The sequence below is a fragment of the Quercus suber genome, unplaced genomic scaffold, assembly GCF_002906115.3.
Source record: "Quercus suber isolate HL8 unplaced genomic scaffold, Cork oak 2.0 scaffold_4, whole genome shotgun sequence".
Lineage (NCBI taxonomy): Eukaryota > Viridiplantae > Streptophyta > Magnoliopsida > Fagales > Fagaceae > Quercus > Quercus suber.
The window spans coordinates 607,774-631,287 of record NW_027069470.1 but is presented as its reverse complement, the minus strand read 5'-3'; the positions used below and the strand labels follow the sequence as shown (position 1 = coordinate 631,287).

The 23,514-nt window shown below is 31.5% G+C and overlaps 1 protein-coding gene across 1 annotated transcript; it reads left to right on the top strand.

Moving 5' to 3' along the window:
• Window positions 1-341: 341 nt before the first annotated feature.
• On the top strand, window positions 342-2,324 carry LOC112028245 (protein DETOXIFICATION 55). The gene is made up of 2 exons (XM_024060922.2): window positions 342-601; window positions 810-2,324. Exons 1-2 carry the CDS (start codon window positions 557-559, stop codon window positions 2,295-2,297), a joined length of 1,533 nt encoding a protein of 510 aa, XP_023916690.1. The 5' UTR covers window positions 342-556; the 3' UTR covers window positions 2,298-2,324.
• The last annotated feature ends 21,190 nt before the right edge of the window (window positions 2,325-23,514 follow it).

Here is a 23,514-nt window from a genome sequence, read left to right as displayed (position 1 = left end):
GGAAATAGTAGGGGCTTGGCACGACTTCTTCGATAGCACACTATTCAAGTTTTAAACAAGATTGAGCAGTGATTGTTGCACACAGTGTATGTACGTATACACTGTGTGCACCAGGAATTACGGTCTATTTTTATCAAAATGACATCAAGCACTTGATATATAGAGTGCAATGCTATACTTTTTTTTAATTTTCTTAGAAGACAATGCTATACAAAACAGATGTTAAATATATGCAAGTGGGATTTTTTTTTTTTTTCCATATAATATAAAAGAAGATGAAACCCCACCACCTCCGCTCCTTATAAAATTTAAATACTTCTCACTCTTCTAAGTCTAACCATTGAGCTATTGAGCACATACACACACTGTCTCTCTCTCGCTCCCTCTCTCTCTCTCTCTCTCTCTCTCTCTCTCTCTCTCTCTGTGTGGTGTGAGCGTGCGTTAGAAAAAAGGAGATCCCACCATCAAACACATAGCTCTACAAATCCTTCATATTGCTCAGACACTGAAAACACAAAGGAAACAAGAAAAGAAGACCAGGCCAAAAGAAACAAAGATGGTTGCAGCAGAGAAGCCCCAAAAGCACCCGACAATGCAAGAGGTACGAAATCTCATATATTCCTACAAAATCTTCTTATCTTTTCCAAGTCCAATATGGGGTTGGAGCTTTAACCCAGCCCAGTAGTACCAACACCTTCTATGGTACTCAGTGCTTGGAGTTCGAATCCCAACTTCCCCTTATTTGCGTACCTAAAATAAATTCAATATACAATGTGATACTTTTTGCTTTTTTTTTTTTTAATCTTTAGGTGGTGGAGGAGCTAAAGAGAACGACCGGCATAGGATTCCCTTTAGCAGCCACAAGCTTGGTGGGCTATCTGAAAAACATGGTCTTAGTCGTGTGCATGGGAAGACTAGGAAGCCTAGAGCTAGCAGGTGGGGCTTTAGCTATTGGCTTCACCAACATCACTGGCTACTCAGTCCTCTCAGGCCTTGCCATGGGCATGGAGCCCCTTTGCAGCCAAGCGATTGGTTCAAGAAACTTCTCCATAGTAACTCTTACTTTACAAAGAACAATTCTCATGCTACTTCTTGCTTCGTTCTCCATTGGATTAATATGGATGAACCTTGAACCTCTCATGCTTATCCTTCACCAAAACCCAGAAATAACGAAAGTGGCAAGCCTATATTGCCGCTTTGCTATCCCTGATCTCATTGCCAATAGCCTTCTTCATCCCCTTCGTATTTACCTTCGTAGCAAAGGCACAACATGGCCTTTAATGTGGTGCAATCTACTAGCAATTCTTCTACACATTCCTATCACCATCTACTTGGCCTTCACACTTGGTCTTGGGGTACGAGGAATAGCAATCTCAACATTTGTAACCAACTTCAACACCCTGTTGTTTCTAATTTGTTACATTTTCTACACTCGTACCCCTGAGGATCCTTTGTACATGCCAATGTTATCACAACCTTTGCCTTTTCCGTTTCCTTTTACTACTTCCACATCATCTCAAAGAGAGGAATGGGCTACGTTGCTTGGATTTGCTATACCAAGCTGTCTAGCTGTTTGTTTAGAGTGGTGGTGGTACGAGTTTATGACAATCCTAGCTGGCTACCTTCAAAATCCAAGAGTGGCACTTGCAACATCAGCTATAGTAATACAAACCACATCACTCATGTATTCATTACCAACAGCACTGAGTGCATCAGCATCAACCCGAGTAGGGAATGAGCTTGGAGCAAATCGACCAGATAGGGCCCGTTTGGCCACAACGGTAGCCATAGGATTGGCCCTACTGAGTTCATTAGTGGGCTTGTTATGGACCACTCTTGGAAGAGAACCATGGGGAAGAGTGTTCACAAAGGATAATGAGGTTCTAAAACTAACTATGACTGTGCTGCCTATAATTGGACTATGTGAACTAGCAAATTGTCCACAAACCACAAGTTGTGGGATACTAAGAGGAAGTGCTAGGCCAGGTATCGGGGCAGGAATCAATTTTTATTCTTTCTACTTGGTGGGTGCACCCGTAGCTATAGTCTTAGCCTTTGTTTGGAAGCTAGGGTTTGTGGGTCTTTGTTATGGCCTTTTAGCAGCTCAAATTGCATGTGCAGTCTCCATCTTAGCTGTGGTGTTCAACACTGATTGGGAGAGAGAATCTTTAAAAGCCAAGGACTTGGTGGGAAAGACTAGTATTAGTGATGCATCTTCACTGGCAGACCAAACAGTCAAACAAGAAGAAGGTGGTACTGATCTTGGGTTTCTCAAAGAAAAGGAATTTGAAAAGTGAAAAAAAAAAAAAAAAAAAAAAATCAAACACAGATTTGAGGAACAACAAGCAGCAGAATTTGGATTTTAACATGACAAATTCAACGTACACTTTTATTTTATCAAGCCACCTTATATGTACGTGTCTCTTTTGCTTTGTCCTTTTATAATATTATTTTTGTCTCTATTGTCTGTCTCCATGCATATTGGTCTGATTAAAAGTTGGGTTGTAAGCAGATGATGCTAGAGTGACTAGATATTATTTCTTTTTTTTCTTTTTCTTTTTTTTCTTAAGCTGTTGTGAGGTGAGCTAATTAGGTCGACTTATTCTTCATTTTGCCAATGTAACAGCCTTCTTTCTCTACTTTTATTTCATCATGTGTAATATAGCCCATTTAGCCAATTAGCCGTATTCAACTGGAATTTTCTTTTTCATATATAAAAATTGAAGTGAATTATAAGTTCAAATTAAGCTTGTGTTTAACAAGGGACAATTTTTTGACAACATACTCAAATGAAAAATTGTGATTGAAACAATATCAGTTCCACATCAGTCTATAATTGATACCATTTTTGCTATGCACTAATCACACGTGACGTTAGCACTTGTAAACAATTTTATATTTTTAGATTTATTATTCAACAAAAGATGAATTGTCTTTATCTATATATGGACCTTCATAAAGCAATTATTATCTTACTTATCCTGGAAATTTTCTTCTTGTGTATTAATCTAAGAAGAGTATTATTGTGTTTCGATATGTTTATTTTTATTGGCTTATTTTGTTTAGAAGATTAAATTGTGTGAAAGCATATATATAGCATATAATTAGAAAGCAAAAAAGAAAAGAGTGAGGTTTATTAGTTTATAACTTACAACAAGTGTTTGGGAAATTACTAGACTTTTTCTAACAAAAGGTTTTAAAAAGTAGTAATACCTAATCAAACAACCAAAAGAAGTCAAAAAAAAAATATGCTTTCCTAATTAAGCACACACCTTTGTCCATGTGTGCAAATATTTTATAAAAAAAATGTTATATTCATAATATATTTACAACAATCTTAGTTGGTAAAATTATTATTTGTTCTAATTTAGGTCCATCTGACCCCTAGCTATAACAGTCAATAATGATTTATCATATAAGATTTATTGTGAAATTGTTGTAAAACTAATATGGGAGTAAATCAACAATTATGAAGCAGACGTGGAAACACATGCACATGTGGATATGTATGGGCACCTAATAAAATAAAGCATGCATGTGAGTAGGCAAGAGATGGTACCTTGATGACAATGGTACTAACCGAACGTGGAATATAATTCTGTAAGGTCATCACTCACCACGTTGGAATTACAGTAATATGATTCGAAATGCGAAACTTTATACATAGATCCATTTCATCTATATATATATATATATACACACACACACACGAGTAGCATAGTAACATATATACATAATAATATGGGTATAAAATGAAATTGTAAGAGACATGCAATTTTCCTATATGGTAATGAAAAATAATGCCTTATCCTCTGAAAATGACATACGAGTAGCATAGTAATATATATACGTAATAATATCAGCAGGGCCGGCTCAACGAATTTGGGGGTCCTAGGCGAAAGTTTTAAATGGGGCCCTTTATTATATTTAATTATAAATTTATATATTGTTTTTAATTAAAATTTTTTTTTTTTTTTGAGAAAGAAAATTTATTTTTCTTGATTTTGAAGAGGCAAAATTACTAATTAAATTTTTGCATTCAAGTAGACATTTGTAATTAAGAAATATTTATGAATAAATGAAACACAATCTATAATAAAAAAAAAATTACAATTTAACTAGAATAATATAAATTTAATGTATAAAACAATAGAACCTGGTTTATGAAATACACAATTGCAACTTTACTTAATATGATCACTTTACATTTTAAACCTGCACAAAAAAATTAAAATTAATATTAATACAAAGTAAATTATTCTAAATTTATAATTTTGTTATCAATACTTTTTTTTTTTTTTTTGTGTAGTATTATACTTTTTTTTTTTTTAGTAAAATGTATAAGACTCAACTTGCTTAGATCCCTTAAGACCAACCCACTGACAAAATGTGTAGGACTTAAACTTGATCCACACTAAGACTAAGACCAGCCTAGGGCCCAGTATCCCTCCATGGCTCCATCCCACTAAATCTGATTTCTTAAAAAAAAAAAAAAAATTGTGTAAGACTAGAGAAGTCTAGAATCCCTGCTTTAAATCTTTAAGGGGTCCATTCGGACCATTCCATAGCTAGATGGCCTTCTAGAGAATTCTAAATTTGAAAGAACAAACAAAAAAGAGTACAACTAAACAAGAGGCAAAATTACTAATTAAATTTCTGCATTCAAGTAGACATTTGTAATTAAGAAATATTTATGAATAAATGAAACACAATCTATAATAAAAAAAAAATTACAATTTAACTAGAATAATATAAATTTAATGTATAAAACAATAGAACCTGGTTTATGAAATACACAATTGCAACTTTACTTAATATGATCACTTTACATTTTAAACTTGCACAAAAAAATTAAAATTAATATTAATACAAAGTAAATTATTCTAAATTTATAATTTTGTTATCAATACTTTTTTTTTTTTTTTGTGTAGTATTATATTTTTTTTGTTTAGTAAAATGTATAAGACTCAACTTGATTAAGTCCCTTAAGACCAACCCACTGACAAAATGTGTAGGACTTAAACTTGATCCACACTAAGACTAAGACCAGCCTAGGGCCACTATCCCTCCATGGCTCCATCCCACTAAATCTGATTTCTTTAAAAAAAAAAAAAAAAAAAAAAAAACCCGTGTAAGACTAGAGAAGTCTAGAATCCCTACTTTAAATCTTTAAGGGGTCCATTCGGACCATTCCATAGCTAGATGGCCTTCTAGAGAATTCTAAATTTAAAAGAACAAACAAAAAAGAGTACAACTAAACTAAAAACCCAGCAGCTCCTCTTCAAAAAAAAAAAAAAAAAAACTCAGACACCCAGCAACTGAAGAAGATGAAAGAGGCAAAGGAAGAGAAAACAAAAAAGAACCTGAAATGAAGATCTGTGAACACTCTATTGCCAACACCAATCGATGAGTAAGTCAACTAAAAAGAGTGTTTTTTTTTTTTTTTTTTTTAGAATCAAGGTGGAGAGAGTCAGCGAGTGAGAGTGTATTTTTTTTTTTTTTTTCTAGCTTCTCTTATTTGTTTCTTCTTTCTGCGGTTCTGCCTTTAAGTTTAAGATTTTTGCCTTTTTGCAATCTTTTCTTCTACAAGCAAAAGATTTGGGGATGGGAATAGTGTCACTTCAGTGTGAGAAACAACTCTCTGCTTTTCTTTTTTTTTTCTTCAGATAATGGGAATTGGGATTAGCTTTCATGTCAGTTCACGGGCTCCCTTTTTTTTCTTTTTTTTTTAGCTGAGAAAGTATTATTATATAATATATTATTGCTATTTGGGGGCCCCTTACCAGCAAGGGGCCTTAGGCCGTGGCCTAAATGGCCTATAGCTTCAGCCGGCCCTGAATATCAGTATAAAATGAAATTGTAAGAGACATGCAATTTTCATATACAGTAATGAACAAATAATGCCTTATCATCTGAAAATGACTTGGTGGTGATGGTGATAATAATAAAAATTGAAAAAAATGGTGATCTTTTTTGACGTTATTACCTTGTGTTGCCAAAAATCTCTATCACGCAGATATCCCCATGCAATAAAGTTTTTAAAAGGTATGTTTGTACTTCTATGGCACGGGAAAACGACATTTTACCCAACAATAATGCTACCTTTTGGTTCAAAAAATATTTATAAAATTTAAAAACTCTTACAGATATGTCATATTTGGGTCGGTCCAACTCAAGATTTCGTTGAACCCTACCTGTAATTAATTAAAATCTAATTGCTTATATTAACTTTGGTCCCTCTTCTTCTTCTCAAAAAAAAAAACTTTGGTCCCTCTTCTTCTCAAAAAAAAAAAAAAAAAGGTTCCTCTTGCTTACTTTATCAGTCAATTAAATAGACTCAACTTTTATATTTTGAATCTAGGATTTTTATCTTGGTCGGTGTCGGTAAAACATTTCTTCCAATAGCAAGAGTTTCATAAATGAAAAGTGTGACATTAAAAATGGTGTGAAGGTCTCATTTTACCAAACTAGCTTTAGAAAGATTCACTATTTCTAATTTGAAATTCAGTAATCAGGGACTTATATATCAATTTTTAACTAGAGGCCAAATAAAATAGAAGATTAGGGGCATCCTATAATCAATATAGGTCGGTTAGTTAAGAATTATATAACTTGAGAATTATGATTAAGCAAGTCGGGCTAATAATTATGGGTGGAAAAACTGGCTATGTACTTTTAATGATTTTCTAGGTTGTAATAAAGAAGAAATCATTGCATAATGTCGGGGATTCACCCTGGATGGGTTGAGATTATAACATTATGGTAGAATGGTATGAAAAGATTACCTTATATTTGGACGGAGAGAAGAGACAAATAGTTACAAATAGAATGAAAAGTTAATTACCTATATTTTATATGAATTGAGATTTTAAAATTATGATTTAATGATTTTAAACTTAAAAGATTACCTTATAATTAGATTATCCTTTATTTTAACACGTATTGGGATTCTAAAACTATGGTTTAATGATGCAAAAAGATTAGTTTATATTTGGATGGAGAGAAAAGACAGATAATTTAATAGTGTGAAAAAATACCATATATTTAAATTAATATTAAGATTTTGATATTACGGCTTAATGATACGAAAAGAAAGGAAGTGGGAAACAGTTTCATAGTGTGAAAAGATCACACTATATTTAAACTTGTATTCAGATTTTAACAATATTGGTTGACTGTGTTCAGTGACGAAGCCAGGAATTTAGGTCGGGGGTCAAGATTAAAAGACAATATTGAAAGTAAAAAATTAATCTAAAAAAATTAATCAATATTAATAACAAAATAAATAAACTACTATATAATAATAATTGTCATACAAAATCTAACATAAAATGTAAATTTTAATTTATTTTTTTTTACCCCTATCTTATTTTACTCAATTGCCTTCGACGATTTTTTATATTTTGAAACTACTGCATGATTTCTTCACACTTAATAGTCTTGAATATATCTTTCTCAATATATGTGACTAAGCAATCATTCATCCACTGATCTCCTATTCAATTAGATAATTGATTTTAATTTTGTTCATTGCCCAAAAAACTCTTTCAACGATAACTGTTGCAATTAGTAAGATCAATGCCAAAGCCACTAATAAATAATCTTTTTTTTTTTTTTTTTTTAAGAAACCACTAATAAGTAAACTAATGGATATGTCATATGAAACATTTTTTTTTTAATTATTACCAACTGGGACCCATGGTTTTATACTATAGTTATACGTTTTTGTTTTAAAAAGTCCATCAAGCTATTATGTAGTGTGTTCAGACTCCTATTGAACTATTCAATGTAGAGATTTTTTTTTTTTTAATAAATGGGATCCATTGGTTTTATATATTAGAATTGTAGTAGGAGGAGACTGAGAAAAGGTACCATGAATTGATAAAAAAAAAAAATATAATAATAAATAAAAAAAAATTGTCTTTTGTGTCAAGGGGGGCAAATAAGGCCTTTTAGGTCATTATAATATTATTAGTAAAAAAATTTGAAAGTTCAGAGGGGGCACCTGCCCCCCTCGCCCCCCTTCCCTCCGCCCCTGACTGTGTTAGTGTAAAAAAATTAACCTATATTTGAAAAGAGATCGAGTTGAGAAGAAGAGAGTGAAAGGTAACTAAAATATAATTCTAAAAAAATGTGAATCTTAACGCTTTAGGTGCTGTAATTAGGAATTAATATTGTTTAATGAGATGTTATCCCCGCTAGCTATAACAATACTTGTACCTCTATCAAGTAATTTTGTGTGCTATTAAAAACAAATTGTGCTATTGGAAGATGGATCTAGTTAGGCTATTGAAAATAGGATTTTTAAGGCTTAATGTATATAATAGAACTTAATGGCTTAATGCAATGTCACATCAAAAGAAAGAAGAAGAAAAAAAGTGATTAAACTTTATTGAGCAATTCAACTACAAAAAAACCAAAAGACCCCACTTCAAAATTTTCAAATCCAATTGCCTTTTTTATACCTTGAGAAAGCTATAAAATATTGAATCATTTATTCAACAAAGTCCAACAAAAAGCTTCCTTCTAGTATGTAGAACCTAAATATTATAGGTAGAATGCATTAATGGACTTCGCATTGGCTTCATAAAGTTTCATGGATCCCATTTTTAAAGGGTTATTGTCCAAAATCACTGATTGCAATGCATGCATGTTGCATAATATTGCTTCCACTTGCCTTAAACTTTTTTTTTTTATATAGAATCTAAACCCCTAACCTGCCCTATAGAGGAGGCCTTTTCTTCCACTCACTTGGCCTATATGTTGGAGCCTAACTTTCTCTTATTAATTTCTTTTTTCTCTCATTTTATTGAATGCTAGCCCCTTTTTTTTAAAGAGAGAGAGAATGGTACCCATTTGACTTATAGATCATTAGCATTTGTCATGTTAGTGTGCCAAAGCCTAGAAAACTAAGAAAAGGCTTTGCGATCGAATTGAATTTTACTTCCATGACAATGATGTAACCCAACTTAATGGTGAACTAAATAGATAAGATAAAGTATTTGAACCTTTTTAATCCACAAGAAACTGTCACAATTAGGACATCCCTTGGCTTCAAGCTATGAGTTATATATATGTATGATATGACAAGAGGAATTTAGGGCTTAGTGCTAAAGATGGCCTGAATAAACTGACTTATTTTCTAGAGTGATTTTTAGATTTCAAAGTACACCAATTAAGACCAGACAATATGCTAAGATTAAATTATTAGCTAAAACTCATAAGCCAAACGGGTGCTCAAACTCTTAGACCAAATTTTCATTTAATTAAGCAATATGCAATCATTTAATGGCTAAACATCACTCATATAAAGCTAGATTACATAGATGTGCGCTAGACCAAATTGTAGCACGCTGTATTAATTTATTCACGTCCTCTAGTCCTAATTACTCCATCCTTTTTTATCTTCTCCTTTTAGGGTGAGTGCTTGGGGATTTTAGGGAGGATAAAATGTGTATATATATATATAATAAACTTTATGAAGAGTATTTGGTTGGAAGGGGGAGTGAAAATGTGTGGTAGGGCCCGACTATGTTCTCTCCAAACCCGCCAAAAAATTTTCTCTCCAAAATGGAGAGAAAACTAAGGAGAGAGAAAATCACTCACCTAAGCTTACCAAAATGTCCATCTGCGTAGTGCACATGCCACATGGGCCCCCTTTTTTTTCATCCAGAGCTCTTTTTTTCATCTAGGACTTTTTTTTTCCCACTTGCACTGCACATACACAATTATTTTTGCTAAAAAATGTGTTACTTTTTTGTTTGCAAATACACAATTTTTTTGCTAAAATATATATATATATATATATATTTTTTTAATTTATTTAATGAGGACATAATTGTAAATTTATACCAGTTTCACTTTTCCATCCTCTCATTTTTCTTCTTAACCTAACAAATAAGTTTTCATTTCTCCACTTTTCCATCCTCCCAACCAAAGACAAATAGGAGAAAACTAAATTTTTTTTCTATCCTCCCACTGTTCTATCCCCTCCTCATTTTCTATATCCTCCCACTTTTTCACTTCTCAAACCAAACAGACCCTTAGTTTTAAGTAGTACTTATTATACAGAAGGGCCTCAAGTGGTGACAACTACAACAACTTGAGAAAAATCTATTGAATTCTAAGTGGGATTAAGAATGTCTTAAACCAGTTTAAATCACTATTATATTCTAATTGATAAGGAATTAAAGATAGGATTTCTTTTAGTTATTATTATTATTATTATTATTATTATTATTATAGATACGGTAGAATTTAAATTTAAGCAATCCATTTCACGATGATTGCTCTTATCAAGCGAAAACATTAGTTAATTTTTAGTGTAGGTGGGATTCAAATCTCAGATCTTTCTTTTAGTGTAAGCAGGGTTTAAACCTCGAATCTATTATTTAACAATAAAAGACTTTACCGATTAAGTTAATTGGTAGCACTTATGTAATCTTTCTTTGATAAAGGAATATGTAGATTTTATTTATTTTAAAGTAACAAGTTTTATTTATCTCCTCTTCAGCTCAGAGGCGGGGTCCTCCAAAAGGACCAAAACTACACTAAATCCTTTGTAAACTTAAAATCTTCATATAGAAAAAAAAGATCTTTCTTATTCCATTGGCTAGATTTAAGAGTTCTTTTTTTATTTTAAAGCCAGATTTAAGATTTCTTAATTACCACCAGTAAGAGCATAGGCACAACCGGACAAACTATTTCGAAGCCTAAGTTTAGACTTTAAACGGAGCCGAAGAAATTTATTTGGGCTTTCAGGCCCACGAAGCCCATTACGTTAAAATTGGTCAAGAAAAAAAATTCTAAAGTGGGTAAGGCAGACCCAACTATCATGCCCAACTCAAAGTTCAACCAAACACTTTTTCTTTTTTGGGCAAAAAGCAGTCAGCCATTAGTCAAGGACTCAAACAAAAACAAATAATAATAACAATAATAATAATTTCACCTAAAAATCATAAACACCATGGTTTGCAAGTTTGGGCCTTATAAATGAAGCGACTCTTTGGATACTCATAGGCCCACTTAAAATATTGGTTGCACCACACTTTTTTTTTTTATAATATTGCTACGTAAGTTTAAAAACATGTTTTCAGTTTTTAAATAATATTACACGTATTTTTATATACTTTTTCACCCACACGTATTTTAAAAAAAATTAAAAACTGTTATTTAAACATATATACCAAACAGGCTCTTATTCTAAGACCATAACAAATTATACACATATTTTCACAACTATTTTAAAATGGCATATTGTAACTGACTGCTTATTACTTTTACTGTTTTACGTGGACCATTTTTTTTTCACTACTCATAGCCAATCACATCAGATTGTTATAAAAATGGGCATAGAATTGGTTGTGATCCTATAATTTTTTTTTTCCACCGTGAAATACTAAAGGCAGCTAAAGAATGTTGATTGAGTTTGTCATCTTATGTACATAACCAAATAACCAATCAATAAGTACACCTATTAAGCTATTATTATGGAACTAGAACATCATAGACATTCGAGTTGCGCTGCGAGTTAAATATAAGTAAGGTCATTGAGGGAGGCATGACCTCTTTGAAAGGTTGTGAGGTCAATCCTGGTGGTCCAAGCCTGTGAAACAAAGTTTGTAACTTGCAAGCCCTTTTTAGAAAAGCTTTTTCTTATTTTCACTTTATTTACATTTTACACCACCATTTTTCTTTTTTTTGATCAACAATGACAATGTCTACTTTTCCATTTGTTTTCATCTTTATGGTGATCAAAACTAACTAAGCTGACAGTGACTAATTGGGCATCATAAGTATGTACTTGGTCTTTCATTTCCCAAAAGGCCAAAATGAATAAGTACAATGTACATGCAGCTCTGGAGTTTTGCTCCTTGGTATGGGGATTGGGGACCAACCATATATCATCATGGTTCATTGAATACCAGTATACCACCAATGGATTATGGGGTCATTTTTATGTTGAAAGGAACTAATGGTATAAATAGAAAAACAATTTAACATAATTGTTTGGGGGTAGTGTTGGTTGCGTTTGTTTTATTTTTGTGAATTACAAAAAGAGAAGTTCAAAAATTGATGACATGGAACTCCATATGTAATTGTATATTCTCCAGTGGCGTTCATTAAATTGGGATAAAATATTGTTTTGGATAGGAACTAGGAAGGTATCTTTGTATGAAGTATAAGCTAATTTCAAGGTTATTTGCCACTGTAATGGCTGGCATGTTGGATTATGTTTTTTATTTGAGTTTTAATCCTCGGTTAAAGCGTGTCCTTAGGATATCTTTTAATGAGCCAAAGTTTTAATATTATTTTTATGAAAAATATAAAAATTGTTAAAAAAATAATTTGTTTTTTCTTTTTTCATAAAAATTTTCTAAAATTATTTCTTAAACCAATATTCTTAGAGCATCCATTAAATTCTCCATTAATTCCTAATAGAGCATAAAATGATTCTGCTTGATTATAAAATTATATATATATATATATATAATTTTAAAGGTCACAACCAAATACATGAAAACAAGCTAATTTTTCAAAAAAAAAAAGGGGGTTATTTTCTAGTAAATATTTTAGGCCAAATGAAAATAAGTGAGAATTTCATGTGGCTAATGAGTCTTAAGCCAGGAGTTAGTGTTTGAGTAAAAATCTTAATCCCACATTGATAAGGAGACTGAGTCCTTATTAATTTATAAATATTTTAAGCTATTGAGATTAATTTTGCTTGGATAATTTCTTATTGAACAAATCAGAGTTTGTTTATAAGTTATTTGAAATTTTTATTCCTTTTCCAGATTTAGAAAATACCACAACTAAAATTTTCTATCATTTTCAAATCATTTTAATAATTAATGAATATATTATAACCAAAAATATACCATACAGTAGATAAAATGATTTCATTTATGAAGTTATAAAACTTAGATTTATAAACATTGTATTAATATATATAGATACACACATAACATTTCATATTTTTTAAATTGAGTATCATGTTTATAAGTTTATTCACAAATATATTATAATGGTTGAATTTTAGTTCATTAAATAATTGAGTTTATATTATGATTTTTTTTTATTAGGTAAAAACACTACATAATTACCTCACCCTTCCCTCTCGCGGTTCGAATTGAGGCTCTCACGTTGGTATGGGAAGGTGTCATCAAACTCAACTCTGGTGGTAGTCTATATTAGAACTTGTTACTGGACTTATTTATTAAATAAACAAGTATAAATTTTTTTTTTCTTTTAACCTAGTGTGAGTTTGAATAGTGGCAGAAGTGGCATTTTGGGCTGCTGTATTTTTTTGGCTGACTCCCATATACAATTACGAAACTCGTAAATACGTAATTTTAAAAATTTTGCTTTAAAACTGAGCCTTATGATATTATTTATACATTTAAAAATTATTTTACTACAATATTTTTAACAATAAATTTTTAATTTTTAATAACAAACAATATTCAAACACATCTTTAATTCCTATCTATTGATTCACACCTTAGGCTCTAAACGTAGGAAGTAGGAACAAAGGAGAAAACAAAAAACAAAATGAAACCGACAAAAACATAAAGTAAGAAATCGTGCTTGACTTCAAAGTTCTTAACTTGCCTTTAAACTTTGGTCCTTGTATCCATGGATTGTCAACACGTATCATAAAGCTTTTTAGCTACGAAAATCTTGTGGAGGGCCCTTCTTTTTGTCTCAACGTTACAAAACAATTGGTCCCCTTACCGCTGGTCGGACCCGCTTATAAGTTTGATTGACCGCTCACCTTAGTTGTTATGTTTTTAGATAAATTTTAATTGGCAAATTATTATTTTTATATACATATATATAAATTATGTCTGTGATATACTAAGTTAAAATTAATAATAATATATTAATATGTAATTTAAGGTTTATCGTAAAAATGTTATTATATATCATGGTTTGGATGATAAGGGTTTTCCTTGTAAACCACCACGTGGCGGATTAGAATGATGGGGCGTAGGGTTGCACTGAGAACGATGGAACTGAGTTTGAAGTTGAAGTTGACATGACGTGTAAGTTTTTAACATAAATTGACCAGTGTTTGGAAACAAGTTATATTTATCTTGTAGGGTTTTCGGTTCAATTCCTAAAATTATCCCATCCTTAATTTAACCTAACCCAGTGTTGTAAGTCCCAACAAAAAACGAAACAAAAGAGTCCTTGTGCGCAGTCAGCGATGGCTACTTGACAAAGAACTTGTCATGGACACTAGCTTCGCAACTAAAAAGGAACATCAAGATGGGGATTTGAGATGGGGATTGGCGAACAGCCCAAAAGCGATGGAGATATTTATCTTTAGCGGAAATTAAAATTCAATCTTTAATACTTTTATGAATATTCTGCTATTAGTACAAATGGCAAACTTTCAGCATTATTTGGACAGAATGATATTGGACGGATACAAGATTGATGCGTATAATGTTTGTGTCGCATCTAGTGTATTCAAAACCTAATATAAAAATCTGAACACAAATTATCATTGGACGAGAATTAGCGTACTCACAAAACTTTTAAAGATGGAGCTTAACTCGTTAGAGCATCCACATTGATAGAGCTATAGTTTCAGCTATTTGATACTACAAAAAACTACTTTATCTATTTTACCTTCTTACTTTACAAAACATTCAATATCATTAATTTTATTTTAACTTTCAACACAATAAAATAATATATCAACTACAATAAAAATAAAAAAGTTTTTTTTTTTTTTTTTTTACTATTGAGCTACGGTGCATAGTTATCTTTGGCTGCCCACTATAGCAAAGAAGCCAAAAATTTTGGCTATAGCTCCGCCAATGGAGCCTTACTTTTGCATTTGCTAATGCTCTTATTTTACCGTGCCATGGGAATGTTTTATGGATTTGAATAAAAATACTAGCTAGTTCAACCTTGTGAAGTAAAATAACCCTGTCACGTGCCTTTAAGTTTAACTCCTTAGATACACTATAATTTATGTAGTCAAAAACTGTTAAAACTTGGAGTTAACTCATTATTCTAACATGCTATGGGAATGTTTTACGGATTTGATACTCACAAAACTTTAAAGTTTGAGCTAATTGTCACAAAACTTTCAAGGACTCAAGGTTTATTGACTTTAACATTGTTGATAAGCAAGACAAAATTACTAATAGTAAGTAAACATTTAGGTTTACTCTGAGTCCGTTTAGATAGCACTTATTGTTACTGAAAGTTGATAAAAACTGATTGTTGTTGAAAACACTGTAGCAAAATAATTTTTAAATGTGTAAATAGTATTGTGGGACCCACTTTTAATATTAAATATTGCGTAAACAGTACATAAACAGTGTATTTTGTCCCCCCAAAGTCAACAAGTGCGGCCAAAAAAAAAAAAAAAAAGAGAAAACACACAGGAAGAAAATGCACCACAACTAAACCTTCTATCCAAACCCACACTCTATCTTTTTGTTATACAGATGGTGGACCCAATGGTTAACATTATTGTGTACTCTTATCTATTTGTTAAACGGATGGCGGAACCCAATGTTTTACATTATTTTTTTATATTAAAAATAAAAACTATTCATACCAAACTATAATGTTTCTTATGTTAACTATAAAATTAGAAACACAATAAAAATTCATGATAATTTCATAAAATTTTAAATTAGTCTTAACTCTCATATAAGAATTCACCCCAATTTTTAATATAGATTGTTTTAATAGCCCATGTATGATGTCGTAGAAATATTTATCATCCAAAAAAAAAAAAGGAAAACCAGAGTTTTTGTTTAAAGAAATGCCTTGAGAAAGGAAAAATGTATAGAACTTTTCAATGAGATAGTGCTTTTACATAAACTTTTAAAAGTCCACATTTTTCGATGTCATTATTTTAGTATATGTTTTTCTATTTGAGTTTAACTTCAATAGATAATCTATATTTATAATATATATGATAATTTATATCTAACTCAAAAATGTAGTGAAATTGCTGTGAATTTTTGTTACGAAAGATTCACTAGTTGATTAAACTCAGTAGATAATTCCATTTTTTTTTTCTTTTCTATTTTTCTTGTCCATAATTTCACAATTAACATCAAGGAACATTTTGGAGCCATTCAATGGATAATCTATGTATAATGTATTATGTCATTCTTCATATAAGGGTAGGTTCCACTTAGCGTGCGTTTGTAACACACGAAAAATGTGCATTCCAGTGTTTAGCTGAAATAATGGTGGGTCTCATGCATTGTTCACGAGACTCGCAAGTACTTTTTTTTTTCAAAAAAATAACTTCAAAACTAAGTCCCACGGCACTATTTACACATTTAAAATTTATTTTACTACAGTGTTTTCAATTTTCAGCAATAAACAGTATTTAAACAGACTCTTATATGAAAGAAAGGCCTAATAGTTATTGGGTGCATAATGACATATTTCATATAAGATTAAGAAATAAGAATGCAAGTCCCCTTAGTCACATAAGCAAGTCTACCAAAAAGGAGTTGGGGGGGGGGGGGGCGGGGAGGAGAGGAGGGGTTTGCATATGAGACTCTAACATATGCACCTATCTAACATCCTCCCTGAAATCAAGCCTTTTATAAATGTTAGTAATTATAAGATTTTCACCAATTTTAATATATTTTACTTATGGATTGTTGGCTTATATAATAGAGTAATCACAATTCACATCCACGTGTTTTTTCTTATGATTTTATCTATGTATCTCGGTTTTATGAGAATCTCTAGTTTGCAAAGCCAATATCTAATGCACTAAACATATATAACACCCACCTCTCACATGGAGGTGGGTCCCAGGCTTATGGGGTCCACCCCCATCTCAGGGAGTTATTGTATATACACGTTACATCTTATACTATTTTTTATCCTAGCCATTTCTTTTTCTCTCAGGTAAAATAGATGCAACTTTGTTTCAAAGGCCAATCTTATTGATGTTATGGTGAGATAATATGGAGGTCCAAAGGAAACATGATTTGGGATAAAATATTAGGTTGATTTTGTGATTTTTGGATTTTATTTACTTGATTCTAGATATTTTAAAAACTTTCCTGGTTATATTAGAACTTTGTTATGGTAATGTATCAATTAAGATCTATTTAGGAGTATTCGTACCTGGAAAATAGTTTTGTAGTCTTTAAATATGCTTGTAATCTATAAAACAAAAATGAAATCTATTGTTAATAAGATTGTTATTAGTTTATTTTTCACTCATCCAGTGAATTTCAAAGTATTTCTTGTGAATTCAGAAAAACACCTCCTGGATTTAAAGAGATGATTTCCATTTTGCGTCAAAACGTGTTTATTGGGTGTTAAAAAAAAGTGACCACAAAATTGTTTATTTTAGGAATTAAAAAGAGAAGGGATTTAGAAGCAAGGGAGTCGATTCCGTACCGTACCAGCCGGTACCACCAGTATATACCGTACTAGCAAGCAAACCGGTACATATAACCCTCATGTTTCGTACCAGAAAAAAATACCGGCCGTACCGGCCAATTTCGGACAATACCGGTTGGTACCGGGCGTACCGGCCGGTACAGAAAAAAGTTTTTTTTTTTAATTTTATTTAGTTTTGTAATTTTTGAATTTTTGTTAGGGAAAAATGGTAATTTATTTGCATTAACTTATTAGCATTATTTGTTTTTTTAGTATGCAATGGTAACTTTTAAGCTTTTTTTTTTTTTTTTTCCTTTTAATTGATACTAAAGTCTAAAACCATGAATAATTAGTTCTGAATTGAGGAAATGTTTTATGGTAAACTTTTATATTTATTATAATATATACATATATACATATATTTATTTATTTATAAATATAAAAAATAGCGGTAAACCCGAAACGATACATCAGTATTGACCCGTATCCGAAATATATTGTATCGCTGGCCAAACTGGTACAACCTTCAGAACGGTATTGACTCCCTTGTTTAGAAGAGATCCTTTTTTCTCCCCCTATATAAGTAAAACATTTGAAATGGTATGATTATTAATAAAAATGTAGTGCAGGTACAATTAGTGCAGGATATGTAATCCAAGGGTGATTTTTTTTTTTTTTTTTTTTTTTTGTGGGGTGGAGGGGTATTGAGCTTCCAATGGGATTTATAGCTCATAAAGATTAAAAAAAAAAAAAAAAAAATTCGGTGAGTATGTTCAACACTCAACTAGTCGAATGCACTTCTCTCTGCCGTCTAGTACTGGATTTTGGCTCTTGGACAACAACTTAACAATGTGGGCCAAATTGGTCTTACTAATCTTAACGTTTCTCTAGAGGATACTGTTGTCGTGGACTCTTCCAGCTAGTTTGATTCATAGTGGCCAACAGGAATGCAAATAGGGTTATCGCAAATCTTTTCAAATTTGAGATAATGTGTGCCCAAAAAAAAAAAAGTTTTTCTTTCATAGAATTAAATAATATTACTTTCTAAAGTTTTAACTAAGAATTGCCTTGCGGTGAGTTATGTTTTAGTCTTATAAAATAGAGATTTTTATATTGAAAAGAATAAGATGAGTTATGATTGCCTAACGAAGTTAGTTTCGTCCGGGATAAATAAAGTCAAAATTTTCAAATCACATATGATATAAGCAACGATTTTAGGACAAATGGATAAAGACATAAAGTAATCACTTATCCTTAGAAGGAAAGAATATTACTTATAACAATGATATGCTTCAATACTAGTTGTTTAACGAAGAACTAATTAGCAAGAAAATGTTGATTAAAGAAAGAAAAGCAAGAAAATCTTCAAATGACAGATTAAACTTTCTTTTTCACACGACCTGATCCTTCCATATATATGTATCCTGGTCACAATTTACAACAAAACCCTTATCTGTTATCATCCATGAAAAACGAATAGAAAAAGAAAGCCCTCCTCTTAGTAGAGTGGATTTACATGATATCAATATGAAGTAATCAGGAGAGAACACGTGCCCCAATCCACACCAGTTCCCTGTAGCGCCGGCTTTTACATAAAGGAATCTTTGTACTGGGTAGCTACTGCAATAAAATTTTGTATTTTTGTGTAGTGTAGTAGTAGTAGGGATTTGTAGCAAAAGAGAAGGCAAAGCCAGAAGCCACATTGCTGCGACACCTCACCCTTTATTTGTAGCTCCGAGTTGTACCACCTGGAAAAAGCAGTGTTCTTTTACCTCCAAAGTAGCATTAAAACCCTCTCACCATCTCTATCTTTTCTTTTTTTCTTTTTTCTCTTTGAGCTTATCATCGAACACTGTGCTTACTTGCTCATCTACATCAAACAAATTATACTTGACAACTTTGTTATAACACTTGTTTTCTTCCACTCATGTTGGGGCCCCTATTGACATCGTTTCCTTAGAGCTAAAGTTTCCCATCCATTGCTTGATCATGAATTTATGGGATAAGACACACAGACACTATTTTTTTTTTTTTTTTTGTTATTATGTTCATGTTTATGGCATCTAGTTTTTTGTTTTTCAGTGTACTGATTTTGACTGTACTTATTGTCCTTAATCCCAATTCTATTTTATTGTAAGGTTGCAATATATACATGTTGCCAAAAATTCCAATGGGCTTCCAGGTTGTCGTTTTCCATTTATCCTTAATCCTTATCATAAATTTCGTGAATTATGTCTCATGTTAGTTGAATTTGTCAAGCTATAAATATATGTAACCATCACCCAGAAATATCTAAAAAAAGTATGTATGGGCTAAAGTATTAGTAGTCTACTGTCTACTTCTAGCTAGTTGATGGACATCATTTCATGCACTGTAAGATAAATCTCACCTTGTAATGTGTTTTATTTTTTAATTCACTCTTCCAATTATTTGAGGTGGCCCAGTTTCACCTTTAATTCAACTTTCAGTACTCCCAGAAAAAAGGAAAATCATTGTGCAGAGTCTGCAGACCAGTTAGCAGAAGCAATAATGGAAATTTTTTGACCACAAACCGTAAGATAGTTGTGAAAAATAATGTAATAAATATGATATGGTCTGTAATTACTATGAAAGAATTAGCTGAAGGAGAATTTTTGTGATATATTCTACCCACTTTTTAAGCCAACCTCTGGCATATGCAGCATGCAGTCTTGTAATCTAGCTTCTGGCACATGCATGTGAGTGTTGTTTACTCTAGATTATTTTGTTTTTAATATTTTGTTAATTTAAATTCCCCTTTCCACCCAAAAAAAAAAAATATTTCTACTAGATGAAAAAAAAAAGGAACAAATTAATAAAATTTTACTAACTTTGAGGAGTTTTACAAGAGGCTCACGTCCATTGGTTGAGGAGTTTGGCATTTCAATGGTGTGCTACAAAACATTCCTGAGTTTATCTTCCATCAGGATGGTGACTATGGAGTGATCAGGCTCCGTTGGCCTTAACTAAAATTGATTCTCGAAAAATAATTTTTGTATTTATGGGTATTTAAAAATAATTTCAAATTGTCGATAAAATAAAGACTTTTTTTGTGTAAAATATTTTACGCCCTAAGGGCTGTAATTTGTGGTCCTAAAATTTTCTATTCCAAAATCATTCACATTTGAGCAAGAGAATCCCCTACTCAACTACTAGACCTAATTGACCATCACGACCCACCCACGACCCAATTGGACTTCCGTGACTCACCTAGCCGCTACACCTTTGCTACTCTCTCCCATCCATGTCACCAATCGATTTGTGGTGGCCCACATATCTATGTTTATCCACATTGCCAACCACTTGTTGCCCCACCCAAGCACCATCTTGCTACCATTGGCATCGGTATGTTCTCAGCCACCACCCTAAGACCCTAGTAGATCTATGTTTCGCGACCTCCGTCATGCTTTCTCTCTTTTTTAACTTCTCCCTTTTAAAAAAAAAAAAAAAGATTTTTGGGTTGGAATGTAAATATTTTGGTTTATTATATACTTATTTGAGGGTAGAGAAAATAGTAGAAAATATGTTTTCTAGAACATTCTCAAGAACACAACCAAACACTTAAAACTATTTTCTTTTTCCAAAAATAATCTCAAATGAAACAAATGCAGTTTTATATACCAAATGTGAATCATAAATTCAAAATGGGCATAGCAAAACAAATGCAGTTTTATATACCAAATGTGAGTCAAAAATTTTAAAAGGGCACAACAAATTTCATAGCTGCTAAGGTGGCAGTTTGTGATTGGTGTGCAATAAAGTAATAACAGCTGTGAATGTCTAATGTGAAAGTGGTGTGTCACTAATCATAATTAATATGCCACCTCAACAAAAATTGTTTAAAAAAAAATTGTGAAATTTGTGTACGTAGCATTATTGTGAGTGAGTAGACAGTGAATTATTTCTAAGGTTAATGATGGGGAAGGTCAGAAAAATTAAGAGAACTTATAAATCAGATATTGACTGGCATGAAAAATGAAAGCGTGAGCAACAAAACAAGCTCTAGTTTCCTTCTATAGTGAAATTGAACCTATGCTTTGTTTGCCTTTGAAATGATTTTCTTGCTTCAAGACTCGAGATTTAGGATTCATAGTTGGGGTAGATAAAGAGGGAAAGTCTCGTACGGAAATTTAGTAGGTCTACTTTGAAATCATCAAGACTAGTAAAAGAAATCCAACCGTAAAAATCATTTTCAGGTAGAGATACAAATTGGATTTTAGATAATTCTGTTTCAGATCATTTTAAATAGCCGAATGGAATCTTCATTTTATAAAAAGGTTTCTTCAATACGCAATACAAAAATAAAATTATTGAATAGTTTATATATATATACACACACACATATTTTAGGTTTATTTGTAGGCTCCAGAATTTTTTTTGGGAACAAAAATATTCTATTTGAAAAATCCTAATAAAACCGTTTAAAGTAAGAAACTTAAACATCTAGAATCTGAAAATCCAAAAATTAGATTAAAACACACCTTGAACTTTTCTATCTCTTTTTTCCTACCATATATTATAAGAGTTATGAAGTGAATGTTACAGATTCAAATTCTATCCCTTGAAATTACCAATATCTCAGATGTTGGCTGGTATTTTTTTAATTGATATCAAATTAATGAACTATCTAGGTTGGATAGATGAAGATAAGATAAACAAAGAAAGTGCAAATATGAAAAGAACCTACTTGTATGTCGTATATATGTGATCTAATTTCATTACTTGTGTGTTCCGCTTTCTCTGGTTAAAGGTCCCTATATAATTGTATGCTATAAGTTAGGCCAGCAATGTATTGTAAAATAAAAGGCTTTGACCCTCCAATTAATTAAAATTAAAGCATGCACGTGCTACTTCGCCTATGGTTAATAAGACTTGAGATTGGATTGGAACATAAAGATTATTGGTAAGGATAACAGTTAAAGGTAGCTACTTATCAAACTCGATCGGTCTTAATGATTTGTTTTGTCAAAGCACCTTTGGAATGTTATACAAATAAAAGAGAGGTTTTTCTACTTCATCTGTGTGCTTCACCTCCTTTTAACCTAACCTTTTTTGGTTGACTAAGGTTAGGGACACTAAAAATTTCTAAATCATTTTTCTCAATGCTTGATATTATGATTGTTTTTAATGATATAATAGTTCTAACAGAGGTAGTAGATTTGAACACTACCTCTTTTTTTGGAAAAACCACCGTATATATTAGTTGAGTTTAACTTACAAGACTTTTGATAATTATGGTCTGTTTGGATACCGCTTATTACTGAAAACTGAAAATACTATAGCAAAATAATTTTTAAATATGTGAAATGTGCCATGGGATCCAATTTTATAGTTTTTTTTTTTTTTTTGCTGAAAAGTACTTGCAAGTGAACAGTGCACGAAACCCACTATTTTTCAACAAAACACAAAAACACACGTTTTCCGCGCGTTCCAAACACACACTCAGTGACATGATAAATTTGCAATTTGAACGACATTATTTTTAGACTAAACAACATTTTCAGTCCATAAAATTTTGGATTCTTTTTATTTTGGTCATTTATATTTCAAAATTTTCATTTTAATCATTTATGTTAATTAAGTTTTCTATTTAGTCTTTCATGAAAAATGAAAAATTTTGATAGGTAAAGAGTCAATATGAAAACGAATCAACATAGAAGGTCAAAATAAAAGCATTCTGAAACTTTACGGATCAAAAATGTATTTTAATATTATTTTATTTATATAATTTCACTAATTTTATTACTCAATCTTTTTTTTACAATTATTGATGTGATAAATTGTGATTTGAACAACGTTATTTATATCAATTTTATTAGTATGAATAACAATGTATCATCTAAGTAGTTAAAAAATAGATTACAAAAAAATTTATTATCTCAAAGCTTATTACCTGTGTTTTGATGGGGACTTTTTTCCCCTGAGCATTATTAAAAATCTGCATCACCTAGTAGTTCAAAAGATAAGAACATCTATGTTCATTGATGAGAATATATATATATATATATATATATATATTTATTTATTTATTTATTTGCGTGTGTGTGTGAGACACGTTTGCATGCTAAGTATGCATAACATTGGAAACCACTTTATATTGTGTTTTCGGAC